Below are 25212 nucleotides of genomic sequence, written 5' to 3'. Positions count from 1 at the left end.
GTGAATATTCCTATTAACACAAAAATTACTAGCTTTATAAATACAGCAACAGCATTTATAAATTGGCTTAAGAGGGACTTCCCTGGTGATCGTTGGTTGGGACTCAGCGTTTTCACTGCTGCAGCCTGGTTTGATCCCTGGTCCAGGAACTGAGATCCCACGTCAAGCCTCTACACACCATGCCCCCCCCCCCACCAAAAAAGTGTACAATTTAAAAAATTTTTTTAAATAAAAATAATAAATGACTTAAGAAAATCTGGGTTTTTTTTTTTTACAATTTTAATAAATTCAACATTAATTTAAGAGCCTTAGGGAACGGTAAATAATCCTATGCATGCATAAAATGAACATCAATTTGATATTACTTGGCTCCCTGTTCTGCTGGGCCTGGAGTATATAACCTCAGCATCTATCCTGGAGGAGCTAAGAGTCTAATAAAATAACAGAGATTACAGCTCATGGGAGGGGCCCAACCTAATTTCCAGGACACAGAAAAGCTTCCTGCAGGCTTCCTACACTGGAGTGCAGTTTTAAACCCAGGACAATCACAGATGTCCTTTATGTTCTAGTTTTGCTTAAAATTTTCGACTCCAGTGTCCTCATCATGCAATGTTTTCTTCGTTCTACATTTTTGTGAAAGCACCTTGGCCAATCTCCATCCACCATGAGTGTGGGCAACTAGGACACTCAGCCACCAGCTGGGCTGCGCGAGGGGAGGCGTCCCTGTCTGCAGCCTCCTGGGGGGTCTGAATTAGCAGCAACCCTCTTAAGTGACAGAGGACATCTGGTACAGGAACAGCCACCTTCTGCTGACAGAAAGGCTGCACTGCTTCGTCTACCCACAGGGTGTCCCTAGAGAGGTTAACTGCAAAATGACTAGGATCAAAGTATATTAAAAATTTTTTTCTAAGAAAATCTATTTCTATATACAAATATGTACCTATACAGTCCTTTGGCTAAGATCAAGTTTCTGAATTAAGAGACCCTCCACTTTTAACGTCAAAAATGCCAACCTCCACATGACAGTTTTGATTTTAGCATCTGTGGATTACAAAGATGCAAACAGGAGTTCCCATCCTGGCTCAGTGGTTAACGAATCCAGCTAGGAACCATGAGGTTGTGGGTTCGATCTCTGGCCTTGCTCAGTGGGTTAAGGATCCGGCGTTGCTGTGAGCAGTGGTGTAGGTTGCAGACGCGGCTCGGATCCCACGTTGCTGTGGCTCTGGAGTAGGCCGGTGGCTACAGCTCCAATTCGACCCCTAGCCTGGGACTCTCCATATGCTGCGGGAGCGGCCCTAGAAATGGCAAAAAGACAAAAATAAATAAATAAATAAAATTAAATTAAAAATTAAATTAAATTTAAAAACACAAAGATATTACCAAGGATGTGGGGGAGTGGAATGGCCTGGGAGTTTTGGGTTAGTAGATGCAAACTATTGCATTTGGAGTGCGTAAGCAATAAGATCCTGCTGTACAGCACAGGGAACTATATCCAATCGCTTGTGATGCAGCATGATGGAAGATAATATAAAAAAAAGAATGTATATATATGTATAACTGGGTCACTTTGCTATACAGCAGAAATTGACAGAACATTGTAAATCAACTCTAATAAAAAAAATAAAATAAAATGTAAACTCCCAGACAAAAATAAATAAAAATAAAATAATTTTTAAAAGCATTGCTGAATGCTCAGTAGCTTTGTGCCCTTCTATACTCTTTAAAATCGTACTTATCATCTGAGTACCTTTGAAAAATAATGGCACATACAAATGACACACATTTATTCTGACAACAGATGCCAGCTGGTTTTTTGGCTTATAAGGGCCTCAAGGGATGGAGGCGCCCATGTGGAAACCCCTGGACCAGAACCCCTGCTCAAAGGTTTCTTCCTGTTTCTGAAAATAACACCAAAAAATAACTGATTAACCCAAAGCTGGATGGCACACTGGTGGCAGTCACAAGCAGAACTCAAAGGCCCTTGTTGCTCGTTACCACTCCATGTACAAGCATATAAAAGAAATCCAACACAAATGTTCAGATACTAAAAGGCCACATGTACACTCCTTCCACCAACCACATTTTTCTCTCATTTCAGATTTCAAAGGCTTTTAAGTAATCTCATCTTGCTCATCTCTGCTAAGGATTCACTCCCATCCAAGACCTCAGTGGTGTGCCAAGGAAGCCAGAGCCATGGGATAAAAATGATTCATTCTCCTGGAACATCCACTTTACACTACAATTTGGGGTATTGGAAAATGATGGGCGTGTCTGCACTCTGAAGTCTCTGTCACCCCTTTACTCAAGCAATGAGCAGAAGCCTGGTTTGTCTTGGACCCTACGTCTTGGCAGTAACAATAAAGGTTCAAAGAACAGAACCTTTTTTTATGCTGGGAGTGGGGAAATTGATACTTTTGTGTTTCTATTAAGGAATATATTACTGCTTCATTGGAATCAAAGAGGCTGCTACTGGGGCAGAAACAGATTAGGATAATTGCCTCCAGGGTCTGGGAGCTGGTGCCAGCTGCTGGTGTGAATGAACCAGAACCTATCTGTCGTTTCTTGGCAAAATTCAAAAGACTAGCAGAGCTGGCTTTTTTAAATCGAGTTTGTCAACTTCAGTGTCACTTATTTTACCTTTGCCCGCGTTAAATTATCACGGCTCCCACAATCCAGTTTACCTGCCCGATCCAATTTCATTTCATTATAGATAGGCTTTGTTTACAAACTCTTAATTACAAATAGCATTTCTTAAAGCTGAGTCCTTCCCCATACCTCAAAAGTCTGCCTTTTTCACCATTTCACTGGCATCTTCACATACATTTTTAAAGGGTCATAATTTTTAAATTATATTTTCAACTACGGATAAAGGTTTGGTGGTCAGAAAAAAACAAGATTGAAATGCAAACTTGAAAGCAGTGAAAATAAGAAAGGAGCTGAGAGAAGAGTCCTATGGAGTCAAGGGTTGGGATGTGCACACGTTAGCCCTGACGCATTCCTTGAGCACAAATCACAGAGAGGGGACAGCCCAAGTCCAGTGGCAGCTGGTCTGAAAGCCAAGGATGTGTTCAGAAGCGCGCAATGGCTTCGATCACTGTGACTGGTAACCATGAGGCTGCAGGTTTGATCCCTGGCCTTTCTCAGTGGGTTAAGGATCCAGCATTACTATGAGCTGTGGTGTAGGTTGCAGACTCTACTTGGATCCCGCGTTGCTGTGTCTCTGGCATAGGCTGGCGCTACAGCTCCAATTAGACCCCTAGTCTGGGAACCTCCATATGCCGAGGGAGCAGCCCTAGAAAAGGCACAAAGACAAAAAAAAAAAAAAAAAGACACAAGCTGTATAGCCTCTCAATGGGAAGGTATACCTAAGGAAAATTCTAAGAAAAGCCTAAAATTAGTGGGCAAGATAATGGGCCTCACCATCTCTTCTCAGAAAACACTCTGGGAATAACAGGGACAACACTATAGAAAGCGTGTTGTTATTTCCACAACCTTATGTGCGGGAAAGATCTCAGGAAAACTTGGGACATTGTGACAAAGACAAAAAGCACATTCAGATTGGATAGGTAGCTGACTTCAGTTCAAATTAACTTTCAGACGTCAATAGGCAACATCCTATTTTGGAGCTCACATATAGCATAGGGTCCCATCAACTTACTCTTCTGGAAAGGAGGGGTACTTTCCAGAAAAAGTTAGAGAAAACACAAGCAAAGGGATTTTACCAGGGTAGACAGTACATATTTTGATTTGACTTGTCAAGAGATACCATGGACAAAAACTTCTCATCTATGGTTTCTTACCCCAAAAAACAGGAAAGAAGAAACTGTATGATAAATAGAACATTCTTCCATTGGTTGAATTCAGTGGCCTATCATCAAAAAGAAAGAAAACTAATGGTTAGATTAATAACACTGGTTTTATCAATTTGTACAGGCTAGAACAGGAACCACTTTTCCAAACAGAAAATGCAGTTTCAAAATTCCTGGGTAAGGATTTCCCACTGTGGCTCAGCTATAACAAACCCAACTAGGATCCATGAGGATGTAGGTTCAATCCCTGGCTTCACTCAGTGGGTTAAGGATCCAGCATTGCCACAAGCTGTGGTGTAGGTTGCGATAGAGCTTGGACCTGGAGTTGCTGTGGCTGTCTGTGATGGAAGCTGGCAGCTGTAGCTCCAATTTGACCCCTAGCCTGGGAACTTCCATATGCTACAGGTGCAGCCCTAAAAAGAAAAAGAAAAAAAATTCTTCAAAAGCTCAGTGTGAGGATTTAAGGAAATTATTTAGAACCCTGCAGGTGGTAAGAACGAAATGATAGTTATTGTTGCTGTGGCTATCATTAAATCTTTAATAATTTGTAGTCACAAAGTCAGGGTTGAGTTTTACTTTTTATAAATAATCTTAGAAGAAAGTTTATTATAAAATTAAGAATTTGGGAGTTCCTGTTGAGGCACAGCAGAAATGAATCCAATTAGTATCCATGAAGATTTGGGTTTGATCCCTGGCTTTGCTCAGTGGGTCAGGGATCCAGCGTTGCCATGAGCTGTGGTGTAGCTGCAAGACATGGCTCGGATTCCACATTGCTGTGGCTGTGGCATAGGCTGGCAGCTGTAGCTCCGATCCAACCCCTAGCCTGGGACCTTTCCTCCCTCAGTGCTGGGGCCCTAGAGCAAGTAGGAAAGCAAAAGTTACTATGATCAATGAACAATGAAATAAAGAAAAATAAAGTTTAAAAAAAGAAAAGAGGAGTTCCCAACATGGTGTAGCAGAAACGAATCCAACTAGAAACCATGAGGTTGTGGGTTCGATCCCTGGCCTCGCTCATGGGTTAAGGATCCAGCCTTCCCATTAGCTGTGGTGTAGGTCACAGATGCGGCTTGGATCTGGCGTTGCTGTGGCTCTGGCATAGGCAGGCACTACAGCTCCGATTGGACCCCTAGCCTGGGAAGCCCCATATGCCACGAATGTGGCCCTAAAAAAAAAAAAAAAAGAAAAGAAAAGAAAAAAAATTAAATGAAGAATGTTGACAAGACTGAGAAAACATTATCATTATTATTTTGTCTTTTTAGGGCTGTGCCCTTGGCACATGGAAGTTCCTTAACCCACTGAGCAAAGCCAGGGATCAAACCTTCATCCTCATGGACGTTAATCAGATTTGTGTCCACTGAGCCACGACAGGAACTCCCATGACTAAGAAAACTTTAAATTTATAAACTGTTTTTCAAGAATTTGCAAATGCTTAGGAAGCATCTTAAACAAATAAACTACTATTTGTTGTTTACAAAGCAATCAAGTAGTTTGGGGGCAAGAGGTAGTAGAGAAGTTTGACTCAGTGTCTGCTCTTAGTCTAGCTGAGAAAATAAAATGAACCTTCTTGAAATGGTAACAGCATTAAGGTAACAGCAAAAAAAGGAGTATTTTACCCAAGATTTGCCCCTTGCCTGCAATCAAAAATGATTTTAAGGTGACTCAGGACTATATGCAAGTATGTGCTACAGAACATGATTAAATATACATTCTTCCCACTTTTTATTTAGCAATTCTTTGTTAGCCAAGTTTTAGTAACTTCACAGATTAAAAAAAAAAATTAAATCTTTCTTAAGTTTAGAGTTCAAATTCTCTTCTCTGATTAGCACAAACTTGTCCCACTCTACTGTCACTGTTTTATTAGTAATACTCTAAAAAAAGATACACTCAATGTTGACAATGGCCTAAACTGGTTGAAGTGTACATGCAGTTCGGTATACTATTTTTTTTTTGTCTTTTCATGTTTTCTAGGGCCCCACTCGCGGCATATGGAGGTTCCCAGGCTTGGAGTCTAATCAGAGCTGTTGCTGCTGGCCTACACAGAGCCCCAGCAACGCCAGATCTGAGCCACGTCTGCAACCTATACCACAGCTCATGGCAACGCCGGATCCTTAACTCACTGAGTAAGGCCAGGGATCGAACCCACAACCTCATGGTTCCTAGTTGGATTCATTAACCACTGAGCCACAACGGGAAGTCCCAGTTCGTTATACTATTCTCTATCCTTCTGAAGAGGTTTGAAAGTTTTCATCATAAAATCGTTCTTTTCAACCCTTAGCTGTGAAATTAAAAAATAAATAAATAAATAAATAAATAAATAAATAAATAAATAAACAAATGTCTGTCTTACTGGCAAGCCCCAAGCCAATCAAAGAGTCAGAAAAGATCCAAGACAGTTTATGCCAAGGCAGGCAAAGATCAAAACCCAACAACTATTGAGAGTTCCCGCTGTGGTGTAGTGGGTTAAGAATCCAACTGCAGTGACTTGGATTGCTGCAGAAGCACGGGTGCAATCCCCAGCCCGGAGCAGTGGGTCAAAGAATCCAGCGTTCAGAGTTGATCTCTGGCCCAGGAACTGGATATGCCACAGGTATGGCCATTAAAAAAAAAAAAAAAAAAAACTGGAAAACACTCTGTATCTGAAAAGATACATAAAATTAGGAATAAGAGAAAAACATATGCCCCAACTTCAAACTAAAGGTAGGAAAACATTTATTTACTTCAAGAACTAGACGTATTTATGCAAACAGTAAATAAGAACTATATATTCCTGATACCACATAAACCATTGAGGGCTATGTAGTAATTTTCATCAAAATACTTGGATTTGTTGCCAACCTAAACTCTGATAGATTTTAGTTTTATTTTGTTTCTTTAAAACCAGTGAGGCTGTGCTTGTGGCATTTTGAAAAAATCATGTTGCAAGACAATTATTCGAAAACAGAAAATAATTTCAAGGTGAATCACAATAAAGTACTTCCTCCTTTAGACCTACTATTGCTGTAAAAGTGTGTTGGAATGCGAATCTTTCATTTTGCATGAATGTGCTTTTTTTTTTTTCTTCTTTTTTTTTGCCTTTTGGAGCCGCACTCACAGCATATGGAAGTTCCCAGGCTAGGAGTTGAATCAGAGCTGCAGCTGCCAACCTACACCACAGTCACAGCAACATGGGATCCGAGCCGCATCTTTGACTTACACCATAGCTCACAGCAACGCTGGATCCTTAACCCACTGAGCAAGGCCGGGGATCGAACCTGCATCCTCATGGATACAAGTCAGGTTCATTCCATGAGCTGCGACAGGAACTCCATTAATGCGCTTTTTTAATCAGAAAAAAAGTCCTATCCCTATTCATCAACTGCAACATTTGTATTCATCAAGTGCAACACACTCAATGTACTTTGAACTTATTGAGTGATTCAAATAACTAAAGAAAGTTCACCCACTATTTTCCAAGGGCCTAATTTGTTAATAAGAGGAGCCAGCATTCCTGACTTTGTTAATCAGAGGTAGATAGAATCAAGGTGCTATTTTGTGATGAAACATGATGGAGGATAATGTAAGAAAAAGAATGTGTATTTATGTATAACTGTGTCACTTTGATGTACAACAGAAATTGACAACACTGTAAATCAGCTATAATAATTTTTTTTTAAAGGTGCCATTATCAGACCTGGTGACTGTAAGGCCAAGGTGCAGGAATGAACCCCCAGTACAGTGAGTCACACACAAGGTCAATCTCTGACCCTCTTTAGTCAACCAGGAAAAATGACTCATCAAAGTATTTCTTCCATTAACAAGAGAAGTTAACCTTTCACTTTAACTCATCACTCAACTTTTAATACAATCAAACCAAACTTGGCAAAAAAAATGTAATTTTATATTGCAGACTAACACACCTAATCACATAAGTTCATCTTTATTATATTTGGTTCACACTCTAAAATGGATTCAGTCATGGTTAAAAGTGACCAGTTGGAGGAAATTCATGACAACTCAATGAATGCAGAGCAGAAAAATGTTAGCAGTGAAAAACCTTATCATTTTTCCTATAGGGTTTTTACAGACATTACAAAAAGTGTCTCATCTCTTTTGATATCTCTTATCATACAATAGTTTTAAATTAGAGGCAAATTTTTAACTTTATGACTTTTGTATTTTTGTCATTTTATAGGCAGTTATAAATACATTCTGACAGTTATAAATACATTCATTTTGTTTTGTTTTGTTTTGTTTTGTTTTGTTTTGTTTTGTTTTGTTTTTGGTCTTTTTAGGGCTGCACTTGCAGCACATGGACATTCCCATGCTAGGGATCGAATTGGAGCTGCAGCTGCCAGCCTACACCACAGCCACAGCAATGCCAGATCCGAGCCCCGTCTGTGACCTTCATCATAGCTCACAGCAACACCAGATCCTTAACCCGCTGAGCAAGGCCAGGGATCGAACTCAAATCCTCAAGGATACTAGTCAGGTTCACAACCCATCGAGCCACAATGGGAATTCCAGAACAACTCATTTTTATGACAATGAAATGAGACAAGCTGCTAGGGCTACTTCATTGAAGGTTCATAATTTCACTTTATGTAATGTCACTGACCCTAGATTGGTTTAGTTGATGGCAGCTGAAAAATAAATGTTGTGTTTTTAGATATCCTGCTCTGTTCACCATTGCTAGAGACGTGCGGGGGTGCTTGCTTTACTGTCCAATATTCTGAATTAACAGTGAGGCTCAGCTTCATACAATGAGAACCCTTTATTGAAACAGGTGTTTCTTGACAGTTTTCAATATAAACACCTGGTTTTATCCCTGGGCATGTGGCTACCAAGCCTGTTCTTGGGAAAGAACTGTAGAAGAGAGACAGTGTAGTTCTGAGCAAGAACAATAACCCTGACATTCACCCCAGGAGTCCCCAGGAGCCACAGCCTTCTGAAGTCATTCAAAGCCCTAAAAGGCAATAAATGGGACTGACACTCAACCAGTGTGCACCACACAACCATGCTAATTGTTAAATACAGAAATGCTATCTTGTGGTGGTGGGTTAGCAGCTGCTGCATGGGGGGCCAGGGGAAGGGCTGGGGGGAAGTGCTGTGAACCCCACCCTAACCGGCAATGCATGACAGAGTTAAGGAGGGTTAAGCCTAGCCAGTGGTGGTAGTGGTGGCGGGCATTTGCGGGAGAGGTCAAGGGCCACACTGGACCAGGATTTTGCCCAGCATACCTCATTTCTCACATGAAGCTAAAGTGGTGTATCCGGCAACTTTCTAGGAACTAGGATTTGGCAGGAGGCAGCACACTTCAAGGTGGCTGTTGCAGATGTTATGGGATGAACAGTCACCCTTCCTAAGTGGTACCCCCTCCACACACATAACTGGGTCTCCCATCCTTCTACTAATTTACCATTTTGTTTCTGCAGATAAGGTAAGCAGGTGAACCAAAAGAACAAAACCTCCTCCAAAATTCAAACATAGATCTTGAAATATTTTGAGACATATACCATAATGTCTAGGATTTACTTTAAACTATTCCAGGGGGTCCCACGACAACAGAAATAAAAACAAAAATAAACCAATGGGACCTAATTACACTTACCAGCTTTCATATAGCAAAGGAAACCGCAGAACAAAAAAACGAAAAGACAACCTATGGATTGGAAGAAAAGAGCTGCAAATGATGCAAATTACAACAGCTTTATCTCCAAAATATACAAACAACTCATATAACTCAACAGCAAAAAAACCAACAACCCAATCGAAAAACGGGCAGAAGACCTGAAGAGACATTTCGCTAAAGAAGATACAAAGATGGCCAACAGGCACATGAAAAAATGCTCAACATCACTAATTATTGGAGTTCCCATCGTGGTGCAGTGGAAACGAATCTGACTAGGAACCATGGGGTTTCGGGTTCAATCCCTGGCCTGGATCAGTGGGTTGGGAATCTGGGGTTGTCATGAGCTGTGGTGTAGGTGGAAGACATGGCTCAGATCTGATTTGTTGCGGCTGTGGTGTAAGCCGGCAGCTATAGCTCTGATTAGACCCCTAGCCTGGGAATCTCCATATGCCGCAGATGCGGCCCTAAAAAGACAAAAGACAAAAAAAAATTACTAATTATTAGAGAAATGCAAATCAAAACTACAGTGAGGTACCACCTCACACCAGTCAGAATGGCCATCATTATCAAGTCAACAAATAACAAATGCTGGAGAGGATGTGTAGAAAAGGGTACCCTCCTTCACTGTTGGTGGGAATATAAATCGGTACAACCACTATGGAAAACAGTATGGAGGTACCTCAGAAAACTAAATACAGAACTACCATATGATCCAGCAATCCCACTCCTGGGCATGTATCCAGACTAAACTTTCATTCAAAAAGACACATGCACCCCCTATATTCATTGCAGCACTATTCACGATAGCCAAGACATGGATACAACCTGAATGTTCATCAGCAGATGAATGGATTAAGAAGATATGGTAAATATACACAATGGAATACTACTCAGCCATAAAAAAGAACAAAATAATGGCATTTGCAGCAACATGGAACTAGATGGAACTAGACTCTCATACTAAGTGGAGTAAGTCAGAAAGAGAAGGACATGATATCACTTACATATGGAATCTAATATACAACACAAATAAATCTTTCCACAGAAAAGAAATTCATAGACTTGGAGAAGAGACTTGTGGTTACCAAGGGGGAGGGGGAAGAGGTGGGATGGATGGGGAGTTTGGAGTTAGTAGATGCAAACTATTGCATTTGGAGTGGATAAGCAATGAGGTCCTGCTGAATAGCACAGGGAACTATATCTAGTCACTTGTGATGGAACATGATGGAGGATAATGTGAGAAAAAGAATGTATATGTTTATGTATGACTGGGTCACTTTGCTATAGAGCGGACATGGACAGAACATTATAAATCAACTATAATGGAAAAAATAAAAATCTTTTAAAAATTAAAAAAAAATATTCCAGGGGGCGGGCAGGGAGAGGAGTGAGAGCAGATGGGAATAGATAAAATAAGATTGGGTAAATGCCAAAAAGTGTTGAAACAATATGATGGGTAGATGAAAGTTCGTTAAATTATTCTACTTTATGTGTATGCTTCCAAATAGCTATCATAAAGATAATACATAAATAAATTTGTTTTTAAATGATCAAAATCCCCTTCTAAGTTCATTAGCTTTCCCAGGGTCCCCATACCAGCGAAAGGGAAGGTGAGACTCAAACTCAGATTTTTGTTGTTGTTTTTCAAAAAGCTTCAAGACCAGGGTTCTTCTGCCTACTTTCTGCTCCTTCTGACGGGTCTAAAAATAAAAGCCAATGAAAGGAAAGTGCCAAAGGTATTATTGGGCATATCACACATCTTGCTGTCACGTAATCCTAGTTACCTTTACACACTTTTTATGTCACCGAGTATCACAGGTTAAATATTAACTTTTTTTTTTTTTTGCCATTTCTAGGGCCGCTCCTGTGGCATATGGAGGTTCCCAAGCTAGGGGCTGAATCGGAGCTGTAGCCACTGGCCTATGCCAGAGCCACAGCAATGCCAGATCCAAGTCGCATCTGCCACCTGCACCACAGCTCATGGTAACACCAGATCCTTAGCCCACTGAATGAGGCCAGGGATCGAACCCACAATCTCATGGTTCCTAGTCAGATTCATTAACCACTGAGCCACGACAGGAACTCCAAATATTAACATTTTTAAAGACTACTAAGTAAGAATGTAATGACTGCATCAGCTTACCTGTCGAAGGTCTCCAGTAGAGATACTAAGGATAAGAGTTGGAATTATCATGAAGCAAGCATTGTAGAAAAGCACTCCGTATTTCCCTAACTCCTGCAAAAAAAAAAAAAAAGAAAGAAAGAAAGAAAAAGAAAAAAAGAAAAGAAAACTCCACTCAGCTTTAGGAATATGAAGCATCAGAATTCCTAGAGCCATTTATTTTTATTTTATTTTCCCCTGGGGCTATTTATACAACCATGGAATTACTGCATTCTGACCAGTTCTGTACTGGAATACTTTCAGCAAACTTCTGACATATGCTTCATTTCAAGTATACTGTGATTTCAGAAAAAAAAAAAAGTGTTTTACCCCAAAAATGACAGATAAAACGGATGGAGATGGATGGACTCCGATATTCCACCCATCTCCAACTTTCGATTGTTCTTTTTTCAAAATGGGAAATCTGGAACAAAATAAATAACATTTAAATTGCTAATATAAACGGAACTCCTTAAACACATCTGCTCTTTCTATGGAGGAACAGCAGGGTTCAAATGCCAGGTATCTCCTTTTTCCAATTGTGCATACATTTACTTTTTGTAAAAGAGACTATATCCACCACTTCCATAAAGGGTGACATACTGTGATTCTCAAAAGGCAACAAACCCAGTTTTGTAAAACTGTTGTCATTAAAAAATAAGTGGCAATACAGAAAGAAAAGAAAAAAAAAAAAAAGAACGGTGCAGATAAAAAACAGCTTGGAGAAATGAGCCTGTCCATCAGAGCAAACACCCTCACTCCACACAAAGAACTTGAAACAAAGAAACATATGCCGGGCTCATCCTTCAGAGCTTCCAGAACAGCTGGGGTGGGGGTGAGGGCTGGGAGCCCCGACATGGGGGCAGCCACACGGAAGGAAAGCTTATCTGCCTGCCCGCCCCCATGACAGGGACAGGCGGTTTCTGCTGGACGGGATCTTATAAATTATCTGTTCCAGTCATCTCATTGCACAGATGAGGAAACTGAGGTTTGGAGAAGTGAAGGTTCCACTCAGAATAATAAGTCAGCAGCAAAAGTTGTATCTGTAACCCACATCTCCAGACTCTCATAGCACGCTGCTTTCATAGTACCCCTGACTTCATCTCAGTCACTGATGAGGATGATAAAAAATAAAAATTCAATTTTAGGGAGTTCCCTTTATGGCTCAATGGTTAACGAACCTGACTAGGATCCATGGAGATGGGGGTTCAATCCCTAGCCTTACTCGGTGGGTTGAGGATCCGGTGTTGCCATGAGCTGTGGTGTAGGTCGCAGATGCAGCTCGCTTCTGTCGTGGCTGTGGCTGTGGCCAGCAGCTGTAGCTCTGATTTGATCCCCAGCTTGGGAACCTCCATATGCCTCGGGTGTGGCCCAAAAAGCAAAAAAAAAATCTAATTTTAATTTGTCTTTCAAAATAATCCCTTCTCCATCCTGACTTTGCATCTGAAACAGTGCCCTCTTCTCCCTTCCTATCTAATTTTCACCCCAAACTGCAAGAAAAGGAATAACAAGATAATTCCAAAGAAATGAGTGATGTGTAGATCGTAATATGTAAATTAAATTACATGCTGGCTTTACAAGTTCACTCTATTTTTTCATGTGATTTCAGGGGTCAGATGACAGAGCCTAAAACCATAGGAGTGAAGATCTGGTACCTTTGGGTCCATTTTCTGTTTGGTATAAACTCCATTGGCTGCTGTGAAGAGATCATTCAGGAACACGAAAATATAGCCTTCCAAGTTAAAAGCAAGGTCAGAACTGGGAGAGAGGGGACGCAAAGGCATATGATTATTCAGAAACTCACAATGTGGCCTCTGAGGCTGTCTGGTCTGTTTTATCTTACCCTAATCAAATTCATTTGCGATGCTAGTAACTACCTTTTCTCTGGCATCTTTTCCCCCATGTGCTAGTGCACGGTTAATTCTTCTGTCTGCCCCCAGATTAAGAACAAAACCAGGCCATCCGGAGGCTTCCACTTAATCACAAGGGACTTAAAAACCAGAGGGCCATTAACCAACTTCCTTTAACTGAGAAGCCCTTTCTTTTGCTAACTGATAAATTGCCATGATCATTGCTGAGCTCTGCTTTTCTAAGGGGAGTGATTTGTTCAACTCACCCTGTGGGCTTTTCTTATGGTAGGAAACAGGGCCATCCCCAGAGTACAACCCTGTGGGGACAGCTGGGCAGTGACAGGGCAAAAGGGGTCCAATGAGGAACTGACACCTCCATCTGGTCCCCAAACAGTCACATTATCCACTGGCACCCCCACCATCCTGTCCATCGAAAAGGCAAGGCCGGAATCCATTCCTTCTCTGCTACTCCTCTAAGCGCCCTTTCTTCCCATTCTTTGAAGCATCCTCTCTTCAATTTCCATTTTAAATAAATAACACTAGTATAAAAATGTCTGGGGGTGGGACAAGGCAAAGGGAGGAGAGAGAACAACAGCTAAGCCCAGATGTCATAATTCATAAGTATATATTGTCAAGGAGGTGTCCCTTGCCCTCTTTTGGGTCAGTGTCTGGGAGCCTGCGAATGTTACTGACCACAGACTAACAGCAGAAAAAAAAAAAAAGACAAATTGAATTAAGTATTTTACACTCATAGGAGTTCACAGAAAAGCAATGAAACTCAAAGAAGTGGTTGAGACTCTGTGGCTTATATAATATCTTTTTTCTTAAATTTCCCCAATACATTATTTATTTTTTCTACTGTACAGCATGGCAACCCAGTTACACATACATGTATACATTTTTTTTCTTTTTTTTTCAGCATTTTCTTTTTTTTTTTTAACTGTTATTTCCCCAACACAATTTTTTTTTCTACTGTACAGCACGGTGACCCAGTTATGTATACATGTATACATTCTTTTTTCTCCCATTATCATGCTCCGTCACAAGTGACTAGACATAATTCCCAGTGCTATACAGCAGGATCTCATTGCTAATCCATTCCAAAGGCAATAGTCTGCATCTATTTTGGCTTATATAATATCTATTTTAACAAAGGAAAGGGTCTGGGCTTCAAGGAACAAGTGAATTGTGGAAAGGGACTAAGAAATATATAGGGGAAACTTGGAGTTCCCCTTGTAGCTCAGCGGTAATGAACCCGACTAGTATCCATGAAGTCACAGGTTCGATCCCTGGCCTCTATCAGTGGGTTAAGGATCCAACATTGCCACGAGCTGCGGTGTAGGTCGAAGATGGGGCTAGGATCCTGCTTTGCTGTGGCTGTGGTATAGGCTGGCAACTGCAGCTCTGATTCAACCCCCTAGCCAAGAAGTTCCATATTTCTTGGGTGCAGCCCTAAAATGCAAAAAGAAAAAAAAAACCATACATACATACTATGTATGTATGTGTGCGTGTGTGTGTGTGTGTGTGTGTGTGTATCTATATATGGGAAACACACACACACACACATACATATGGGAAGCTAATGGAAGATGATGTTTACTTTAGTAAAGTTTCTTTTCACAGACTCATCTTGAGGATGTCTCTCTCTCCAGAGATAAGAACCCCTGTCCTATTCCTGGTCCGGAACCCATGGACACCTCCTCGAAGGGAAATCTATGTCTGCTTTTAGGCAGAAAAGGGGAGGGCAGAGAACTCCTCCCGCATCTGTTGATTCTCAATTGCCTTCCACTCCATAAACTTCCATAATGTTTATGCCAATATGGCATATTTTGGAGTGGTATGTCTTCATCCCCTTCAATATCAAATTAAGAGTATTTCTAGCCAAGAAGAAGGAAATGCAGAGACAAAGATTGCATCAAAATCTGAATGCAAATTAAATCCGATTTTGCTTTAGGCTTCCACCGGCATTATTTCCTACAAATATATTTGTGAGAATATACATTAATTTTAGATCATCATAAATCAGAGTTCTCCAGCTCAATCACAAAAATAGAACCTCTCAAAATAAGAGTCTTCCAAATCTTGCCTACCTACACTCAAGTTGAAGAAGAATCTGCCACCCCTAAGACGGCAAAGAGCTGAATGAGCCGAAAAGCGACAATTCCAGAAGAATGCAAAGGACGAGGTGCTCACTTCCTCGGAAAGCCTAAGGGGGAATTCTCGGAGATCTCAGGTCTCCCACCTGAGGGGGCCAGGGGTTCCCAACATCATTTAGGCCAGTAGTGAAAGCACGGAAGTTCAAAAGAGAATTTACTTATGTGATAAATGGGGACCGATTCAGGGTTAACCCCTGTGATCGTCATTTAGGGTGGCTCACAGGCATTCTATTTCAACTTCTGCTGACCACGTGACTTGCTTCGGCAAATTAAATGTAAGAAGACAAAACACAGGTCACTTTCCAGGGAAAAGCTCAAAGAGCCAGCATACTGCTCCCCACATGCCCTCTTCCCTCCAGATGACCCCGGGAACCCCCTCTGAAGCAGGGTTTCCATCAGCCTGGGTCCCTGAGCAGCTACCGTGAGCAGCGCACTCCCACAGCATCAACGGATGGTGAGTTGTAGATGGAGAGTGCGCAGAAAATATTTAGGATGTTAAATCATCAAGATGTGGGGGCTCCTTGTTACAGCAGCCTAAACTGGCGCATCTGAGTCTGTTCTACAGTTACTTGCTTTTGATGAGTTAATCTGAGTCCGAGCAGGGAAGGGTGGGGTCACAGCTGGCCCGCAGCTAAGAACTGTGCTGGTCACCTACAGGCATGCGCTCCATTCTGTGGGTGCTAAGGAAGGGGGAAGCCAAGAATTACTAGTCCAAGCTGGCTCTTGGGTAAAAGTTAGATGTTTGGGGAGATACCATGCACCCTTTCAGCTCATGAGGATATCACATACATTAAATATGAGCTCAACACCTACTAACGGCTCCTGGAAATGAGCCTCCATACATAACAGCATCTGCAGTCTATTCCTCATCAAAGACTTACATTTTTAGAAACCACTTTGTGTGAACGTCTTCAACTGGCTCTAAGTCAGTGGGTTTTCAAATCGAGCTCGAAGAAACCAAGGCACTTTCAACAGAGCACCTCCCTTTTTTAGCTACTTTATGCATATGATTTTGTTTGAACAGAAGTCTTCATGACCAAAACAGGCTCTAAGTGTGGCAGCTTAGTGTTCGCACCAGCAAGCACCACACCAGGCGTGAAAGACAGCGCCGAAACCAAAGAGGCCAGCTTTCAAGGTGGCTGAGCTCAGCCACAGCTAGAACTGGAGAAGAGGCCATTCCAGATGAAAACCCTGGTCTAGGCAAAGGACTAAACACATTTATAATAATAATAATAATAAACATCACTGTTATTACTACTATCTGTCACCATCTAGCATACTATATATATTTTTTTGCTACTCGATTTTATTTTATTTCATTTCATTTTATTTTGCTTTTTAGGGCCACGCTGCGGCATGTGGAAGTTCCCAGGCTAGGGGTCGAATCAAAGTTACAGCTGACAGCCTACCCCACACCCCACACCCCACACCCTCTACAAGCAGACACGCAGATCTGCAGATGCTCAATTGTCTTATATAAAATGATGTGTAGTATTTGCATATAACCTATGCATCTCCTCTCATGTGCTTTAAATCATCTCTAGATTACTTATAATACCTAATACAATGTAAATGCTATATAAATAGTTGCCAGCACATGGCAAATCCAAGTTTTGCTTTGGGGAATTGTCTGGGATTTTTCAAAAATATTCTTGATCCACAGTTCATTGAATCTACAGGGGCAGAAGCCTCAGATACAGAGGGCCAGCTGTATCGCTTATACTTTATAGGTGAGGAAACCGAGGCAAAAAGAGGTTAAGAAATAGCTGTCAGAGCTAACTTTCAAACCCAAGGAATGGAACTGCACACATGCTTTAACCACTATGCTATAAAAGAACCCTGGGAGTTCCCATCATGGCTCAGCAGTTAACGAACCCGACTAGCATCCATGAGGATGCTGGTTTGATCCCTGGCCTCGCTCAGTGGGTTGAGGATCTGGCGTTGCCATGAGCTGTGGTGTGGGTCAGAGACACAGCATGGATCCCACATTGCTGTGGCTGTGGCAGGTGAGTGGCTACAGCTCCAATCAGACCCCTACCCTGCGAACCTCCATATGCTGCGGGTTCAGCCCTATTAAAAACAAAAACAAAAACAAAGAACTCTGAGTACTTGCTTTCAAATGCAAACCTGGAGTCCTTATTCCTGGTCAGGCATGTTAATGAATAAGACATTAGTCGTGCAATGGCGTTGGCTCAAGTCTCAAAAATACATTTAATGAGAGTATTCCACCCTTGGAAATATTAACCACTAAGGCCTCACAGAGGATGATGAAACAAATCAACACGCAAGGGCATTACAAATCTGTTATTCTTCTTAGTCAAATGCCCAAGAACTTTGCAAATTCCTTATAAGTTTTTTATCTTGAAGACAAACATTCAGTAATACAAGTACACGGCTCATTCCTTTTATGAAGAAGAGCAGTATTAATATCTTGCAACGTTCTCTCTATTTCTCAGAAATGTTCTGGCCAACTTGGAACCCAGTTTAACTTTCACAGGAACACATAGGGATCCCACTAACATCAACAGATTTGTCTCTTGGCTGCTCCATTCAACTGCAGCCAGATGGAAAATGAAAAAAATGAGGACCGGGCTGGGCCCTATTGTCAAAGACACAAAGGAGTTATTGAGCAGAAATAGTCTAAAGTCTTACCCAGCTGCTATGACAGCACCAAGAATGATGGCAAAGACACTGACAATGATGTTCAAGGAATACTGTTTCCTGTAATAAATGAATAAACAGTGGGCGGATAGATAGGAAAGGAAGAAGAGAAGGGAGGAAAAATATAGATTATATTTTAAAAATAAACTGAAAATAGACATTGTTAACAGTTTTTTTTGGGGGGGGGTTGTTTTTTATCTTTTTAGGGTGGCACCTGCGACATGTGGAGGTTCCCAGGCTAGGGGTCCAATCGGAGCTGTAGCCACCAGCCTATACCAGAGCCACAGCAACGCAGGATTCGAGCCTCGTCTGCAATCTACACCACAGCTCATGTCAATGCTGAATTCTTAACCCACTGAGCCAGACCAGGGGTTGAACCCACAACCTCATGCTTCCTCGTCAGATTCGTTTCCGCTGCGCCACAATGGGAACTCCTGTTAACCGTTTTAAAGCTAAAATCTAATGGACAAATGCTTTACATAAAGAGAGCGCTAAAAGTATCTGTAGGTAGATTAGTACATCAGAACAAAATTTTCTTTACATCTTTAGCAGTTGTTTTAATATAATAATAAACATATTTCTCTGTTCTCACTAGAGAGACGCTGGGACAAAATGCATAAGAGCTACGGCCATAGGTCTAGCTGGTTGGTATCAAGCAACCTAAGATTAAGATAAAATTCAATAGCACAACTTAAAACATTGGGCCATCATCCAAATTTCCTTGTTAAATAATCCTCGCATCAAAATCAAGAATCACCTTTTTGGATGTCAGACTGAGTATCTCTATGAAACATTTTTATAAAAATTAATTTATCCTTTACGAGACATTATAAAAATTAATTTATTCTGATGTTACCTCATAATCATTGCATCCGAACAAATATCCCTGATTTTCTGCACTCCTATCCTATTCTACCTATGAGGACAACGCTTCCTCCTGTATTCCATAATCAGTGTCAAATCCATCTGGCTCAGGAAAAAGATTCACATGGGGTGGTTTTTTATAACTTTTCTACCACATGATATACTATTTTGTCTAATGGAAAATTATCATCAAAAACTACTCATTATATTCTTAGGGATTTATGATAGGACACTGCTTTTAAATGAATAAATCATTTGTCCTTAAGTTATTGCTACCAGCACTTCAAATCAGCTATCTGGCAAGAGGTCTAGATGTTGAGGATTTTCTAAGTAAAAATAATGAGGGGGTGAGGGAAGAGGACACCAGAGGAGAAGAAGAAAAACAAACAAACAAAAAAATCACCCAAGTATGATGGTTTCCAGGAGTAAAGTAAGTGGAATGGTAAATTTCCTGAGTACGGTGAACATCGGTAAGCTGTCAGGAAAAGATTCAGGTATAGTAACATCAGACACCAAGCATTTTTTAAATGTTTTACGTTTTAAGTAAGCCCATTCATTGTCCAAATTAAACATAAGGAATCAACCCGACTTCTCACATATGTCACTAACAAGTCACATGAAATAATAAAAAGTAGAGATTTAATAAGCTCATGCACTTCTACATACTAGCAATTCAAAACATCCTATTATCCAACTGCAACAAAGACGGTGGCTGAAACCACAAAGATGGTGCTAAAGATTATACGCTATGTGAACCAATGTAGCTTTGACCAATCAAGCTGGGACTATGGATGGACAGTCTTTAAAGGGTCCTACCCTTGGACTTAATTACTTCTTGTTGGGAAATTTATCCCAGGGTAATAAGCCAAAGGAAAGAAAAAAAAACATGTGCAAAAACATGTTCATGGCAATAGTATCTTTAGGGAAAACATCAGCACCAATCTAAATATCAGACAACAAGGTAATGATTAAAAAATTATGGGAATTCCCGTCGTGGCGCAGTGGTTAACGAATCCGACTAGGAACCATGAGGTTGCGGGTTCGGTCCCTGCCCTTGCTCAGTGGGTTAAGGATCCGGCGTTGCCGTGAGCTGTGGTGTAGGTTGCAGACGCGGCTCGGATCCTGCATTGCTGTGGCTCTGGCGTAGGCCAGTGGCTACAGCTCCGATTCAACCCCTAGCCTGGGAACCTCCATATGCCGCGGGAGCGGCCCAAAGAAATAGCAAAAAGACAAAAAAAATAAATAAATAAAAATAATAATAAAAAAGTTATGATAAATCCACTTGAGGGAACATTATATGCTAGCTAACTCTGTAATATCAAACTTTAGCACTCTTGGAAAATGAATATTAAATAAATCAAGGAGGTTACAAAACTATGCAGAGATTGCAACTGTAATAAGATACAATCTATATACAGGAAAAGACTGAAAGTGAATATTTAAAATAGTATGTTTGGAGTTCCCGTCATGGTGCAGTGGTTAAAGAATCCGACTAGGAACCATGAGGTTGCAGGTTCGATCCCTGGCCTTGCCCAGTGGGTTGGGGATCCGGCGTTGCCGTGAGCTGTGATGTAGGCCACAGACGTGGCTCAGATCCCGCGTTGCTGTGGCTCTGGTGTAGTCTGGTGGTTACAGCTCTGATTCGCCCCCTAGCCTGGGAACCTCCATATGCCACAGGAGCTGCCCTAGAAAAGGCAAAAAGACAAAAAAATAAAATAAATAAAATAAAATAGTATGTTAGAGGATAACATTATGAGTGATTTTTTTTCCCCCAAACTTTAAGGAGGCTACATTCACTGCCTTTTAAACATACTTATGAACCTTTCACCCACTCTCAAAACCCAGAGATTCTGGAACACACTCAGTGCACAGCCACAGACTGCCAAGCCTGGAAAAACCCACTTCCTTCTGCTTCCACCATAATCTTGAGAAGATGGCAACCGAGGGAAGGAAAGTCAGAGCCACGGGGTGGGGGGGGGGGGTTCGATAGCAGGAGTTGCGAGGAGGGTGAGTGGGGTAGTGGGCAGCTCCTTCTGACCAGACTGAGGAGGGTGCTCACTGCAACCAGAGAGCAGGTGCCAGAAAGGATTTTCAGGAACTTCATATTCACACTTCACGATGTGTTATGAAACTAGAATTGCCTTTTTCAAAGCAAGACCAAAAAAAAAAAGAAAAAAAAAGTCCTTATTTTCAATTAAATTCAAAAAGTATTTTAGAGGATGCCTTTTAAAAAAAGATAAGGATACTCAATGGTAAACAGTTGAATGTTCTTCCCTTAAGATCAGGAATAAAAAGAGGATGTTCGCTCTCACCACGAGATCTACTTAACATTTTACTTGAGGTTCTAGATGGGGCAATCAGAAAAAAAAAAATAAGCTTAGAAAAGAGAAAAGAAATGAAGTTGTCTATTTTCAGATGATATACATAGAAAATCCTGGAGTTCCCATTGTGGCTCAGCAGGTTAAGAACCCAACTAGTATCTATGGGGATGCAGATTTGATCCCTGGCCTCGCTCAGTGGGTTAAGGGTCCGGTGTTGCCATGAACTGCAGTGTAGTTCACAGATGTGGCTCAGATCTGGTATTGCTGTGGCTGTGGTGTAGGCCTGCAGCTCTGATTCAACTCCTTCTGGGAACTTCCATATGCCACAGGTACAGCCCTAAAAAAAAGAAGAAAAAAGAAAATCCTGAGAAATCCACTAAAAAAATTATTTGAACTCATGAAGTAGGTGTGCAAGAAACAAAACAAGTAGACAAAAATCAACTGAGCTTCTACACATTAGCAATGAGCAATCCAAAAAGGGAATTCATAATTCTTTTTTTTTTTTTTTTTGTCTTTTTACCATTTCTTGGGCTGCTCCCGCGGCATATGGAGGTTCCCAGGCTAGGGGTCTAATCGGAGCTGTAGCCGCCGGCCTATGCCAGAGCCACAGCAATGCAGGATCCGAGATGCGTCTGCGACCTACACCACAGCGCACGGCAATGCCGGATCCTTAACTCACTGAGCAAGGCCAGGGATGGAACCTGCAACCTCATGGTTCCTAGTCAGATTCGTTAACCACTGAGCCACAAGGGGAACTCCAATAATTCTGTTTTTGATAGCATCAAAAAGAACAAAAGCAATGTGAGAATAATAATACTCTACAAACTACAAAATATTGTTAATAGACAAAAGAAGATCAAATGAAAAGACGCTCCATGTTTATGGATCAGAGACTAATGCTGTTAAAATGGAAATACTTCCTAGATAAATCTATAGATTCAACATAATCCCCATAATCATCAAGACTGTGAATATATTTAATGCCACTAAACTGTACACTTAAATATAGTTAAAATGGTTTTATGTTTTGTATTTGTTACTTTAATTATTAATTAATTTTTTTAAAACTTAAAACTCTTGTGCTTCAAAGTATACTATTACGAGAGTAAAAAGACAATCCACAGAATAGGAGAAAAATTTATAATGATATGTATAAGGGACATGTATCCAGAATATATGAAGCCTTAAAACTCAATAATAAAAATATAAATAACCCTATTAAAAAAATAGGCAAAGGATTTGAGTAGACATTCCTCCAAAGAAGCTATATAAATGGCCAATAAGGACATGAAAAGATGATCCGGTATCATTAGGGAAATGCAAATCAAAACCATATGAGATACCGCTTCACGGCCACTAGAATATCTATAATGAAAAAGACAGCCAAAAACAAATTTGACAAGAAGGTAATGAAACTGTAACTCCCGTACACTGCTGGTGGGAATGTAAAACAGCCCAGCCACTTTGGTAAACAGTTTGGCAGTTCCTCAAAATGTTAAATACAGAATGGCCAGCAATCCTACTACTAGGCATAGACCCAGTCAATAGCAATTCTGTTCTGTCACCGGACTAAAAATCATCTTTTTCTTTCTCTCATACCCGACATGTTATTCATCCGGATACTGTGTTAGTCCGTCCTTTGAAATATATCCAAACACCCAGATTGTGGCCTCAACCTCACACTAAAAATAACCAGGGGATCCTCAGAGAAATGGCAGGAAAAGTTCAAGATAAGCCTGGGATTTCATGGGCCAGAAAACAAGGAAGTAATCAAAGACTACTGGGGCCCTAGAACATAGGAGCCAGCTCAAAGAGGCTCCCACTGACCTGAAATGATACAACTTGAACATCAAAAAATTATTTATATAATGTATTAAAACATCAAGTAAATGAAACAAATAGATCAATGAAACAGAATACAGAGCCCAGAAATAAACCCACACAAATACAGTAACTGATCTTTGACAAAGGAGCAAATACAATTCAATGAAGAAAGACTAGTCTTTTAGGAGTTCCCACCCTGGCACAGTGGAAACAAATCCAACTAGGAACCATGAGGCTGTGGGTTTGATCCCTGGCCTTATTTAGTGGGTTAAGGATCCAGCGTTGCCCTGAGCTGTGGTGTAGGCTGCAGACTCAGCTTGGATCTGGCGTTGCTTGTGGCTCTGGCGTTGCTGTGGCTCTGGCGTGGGCCTACAGCAACATCTCTGAATAGACCCCTAGCCTGGGAACCTCCATATGCCTTGGGTGTGGCCCTAAAACAGGTGCAGCCAAAAACAGAAAAAACAAAATGGGCAAAGGGCATAAGTAGACAGTTCTCCAAAGACAAAGAGATGGCCAAAAGGCACATGAAAAAAGGCTCACTATTGCTAATCATAGTTCTGCAAGTCAAAACCTCAAATCAAATCACCTCACACCAGTCAGAATAGCCATCACTAAAAAGTCTATAGAATATAAATAAACAAATAAATAAAAGATCAAAAAAAGAAAAGTATAAAAAAATAAAATAAGTAAAATAAAATAAATGTCTATAGGGAGTTCCCTGGTAGCTCAGTGGGTTAAGGATCCAGTTGTCACTGCTGTGACTCAACTCAGGTTGCTGCCATGGCGCAGATTTGATCCCTGTCCTTGGAACTTCCACATGCCATGGGTGCAGAAAAAAAAAGTCTGCAAATAGCAAATGCTGGATATGGTGTAGAGAACCCTCCCATATTGTTGGTAGGAATGTAAAGTGGTACATCCATTGTGGCAAACAGTATGAAGGTTCCTTTAAAAAGTAAAAATAGGGCTACCACATGATCCAGCAATCCCACTCTTCAGCATGTATCTGGAGAAAACCATGCCTTGAAAAGATACATGCACCCCAATGTTCACAGCAGCACTATCTACAATCGCCAAGACATGGAAGCAACCAAAATGTCCATCAACAGATTTGAACAGATTAAGAAGGTGTGGTATATACTACTCAGCCATAAAAAAGAATGAATGCCATTTATAGCAACAAGGATGGCCCTAGAGAATATCATAGTAAGTGAAGTAGTCAGCCAGAGAAAGACTGATATCATATGATAACACTTGTATATGGAATCTTTTTTTTTTTTTTTTTGTCTTTTTACCATTTCTTGGGCTGCTCCCGTGGCATATGGAGGTTCCCAGGCTAGGGGTCAAATCAAAGCTGTAGCCACTGGCCTACACTAGTGCCACAGCAACGCAGGATCCGAGCCGCGTCTGCAACCTACTCCACAGCTCACAGCAATGCTGGATCCTTAACTCACTGAGCAAGGCCAGGAATGGAACCTGCAACCTCATGGTTCCTAGTCGGATTCGTTAACCACTGAGCCACGACGGGAACTCCAACATTTGTATGTGGAATCTTAAAAAATGATACAAATCACCTTATTTACAAAACAGAATTAGACTTAGACATAGATAACAAACTTATGGTTAGCAAAAGGGATAGCAGGTTGGGGTGGGGAGGTGGGGTAAATTAGGAGTTTGGGATTCACATACACACACTAGTGTATATAAAATAGATAAACAACAATGACGTACTGTATAGCACAGGGAACTACAGTCAATATCTTGTAATGGAAAAGAATCTGAAAATTCAGAATTCCATTATAGGTTTTATATATATATAATATTATATATGACATATTATATATTATATTATATATAACCAATATAACTATATATGATATTGTATATTATATATATTTATTATATACATTATTATATATTATATTATATATGTAATTAATAGATATATTGTAATCACGTTG

At 40.8% G+C, this 25212-nt stretch overlaps 1 protein-coding gene across 12 annotated transcripts in view; it reads right to left on the bottom strand.

The window, feature by feature from the left end:
• Positions 1-25212, bottom strand: part of SLC35D2 (solute carrier family 35 member D2) — a 57624-nt gene that overhangs the window by 6903 nt on the left and 25509 nt on the right. For 5 of the 12 annotated variants that reach the window (XR_007131183.1, XM_047754807.1, XM_047754803.1 and 2 more), the window contains 5 exons: positions 19513-19584; positions 18237-18305; positions 13234-13336; positions 11561-11653; positions 3801-3868 (listed from right to left, as the gene is read on the bottom strand). Coding sequence is in view for 10 of the 12 variants with exons in the window: in XM_047754807.1 (XP_047610763.1) it covers positions 3801-3868; positions 11561-11653; positions 13234-13336; positions 18237-18305; positions 19513-19584 (405 nt within the window). In the remaining 2 variants the exon portion in view is untranslated. Of the gene's footprint in view, positions 1-3800; positions 3869-11013; positions 11118-11560; positions 11654-11908; positions 12003-13233; positions 13337-18236; positions 18306-19512; positions 19585-25212 lie in introns of those variants that run through there. The other 7 variants (XR_007131182.1, XM_047754809.1, XM_047754804.1 and 4 more) reach the window with 4 other exon arrangements.

The sequence above is a fragment of the Phacochoerus africanus genome, chromosome 12 (assembly GCF_016906955.1).
Source record: "Phacochoerus africanus isolate WHEZ1 chromosome 12, ROS_Pafr_v1, whole genome shotgun sequence".
In the NCBI taxonomy this organism is placed as follows: domain Eukaryota; kingdom Metazoa; phylum Chordata; class Mammalia; order Artiodactyla; family Suidae; genus Phacochoerus; species Phacochoerus africanus.
The sequence above is the reverse complement of the archived record's forward strand: the minus strand, read 5'-3'. Positions and strand labels throughout refer to the sequence as shown.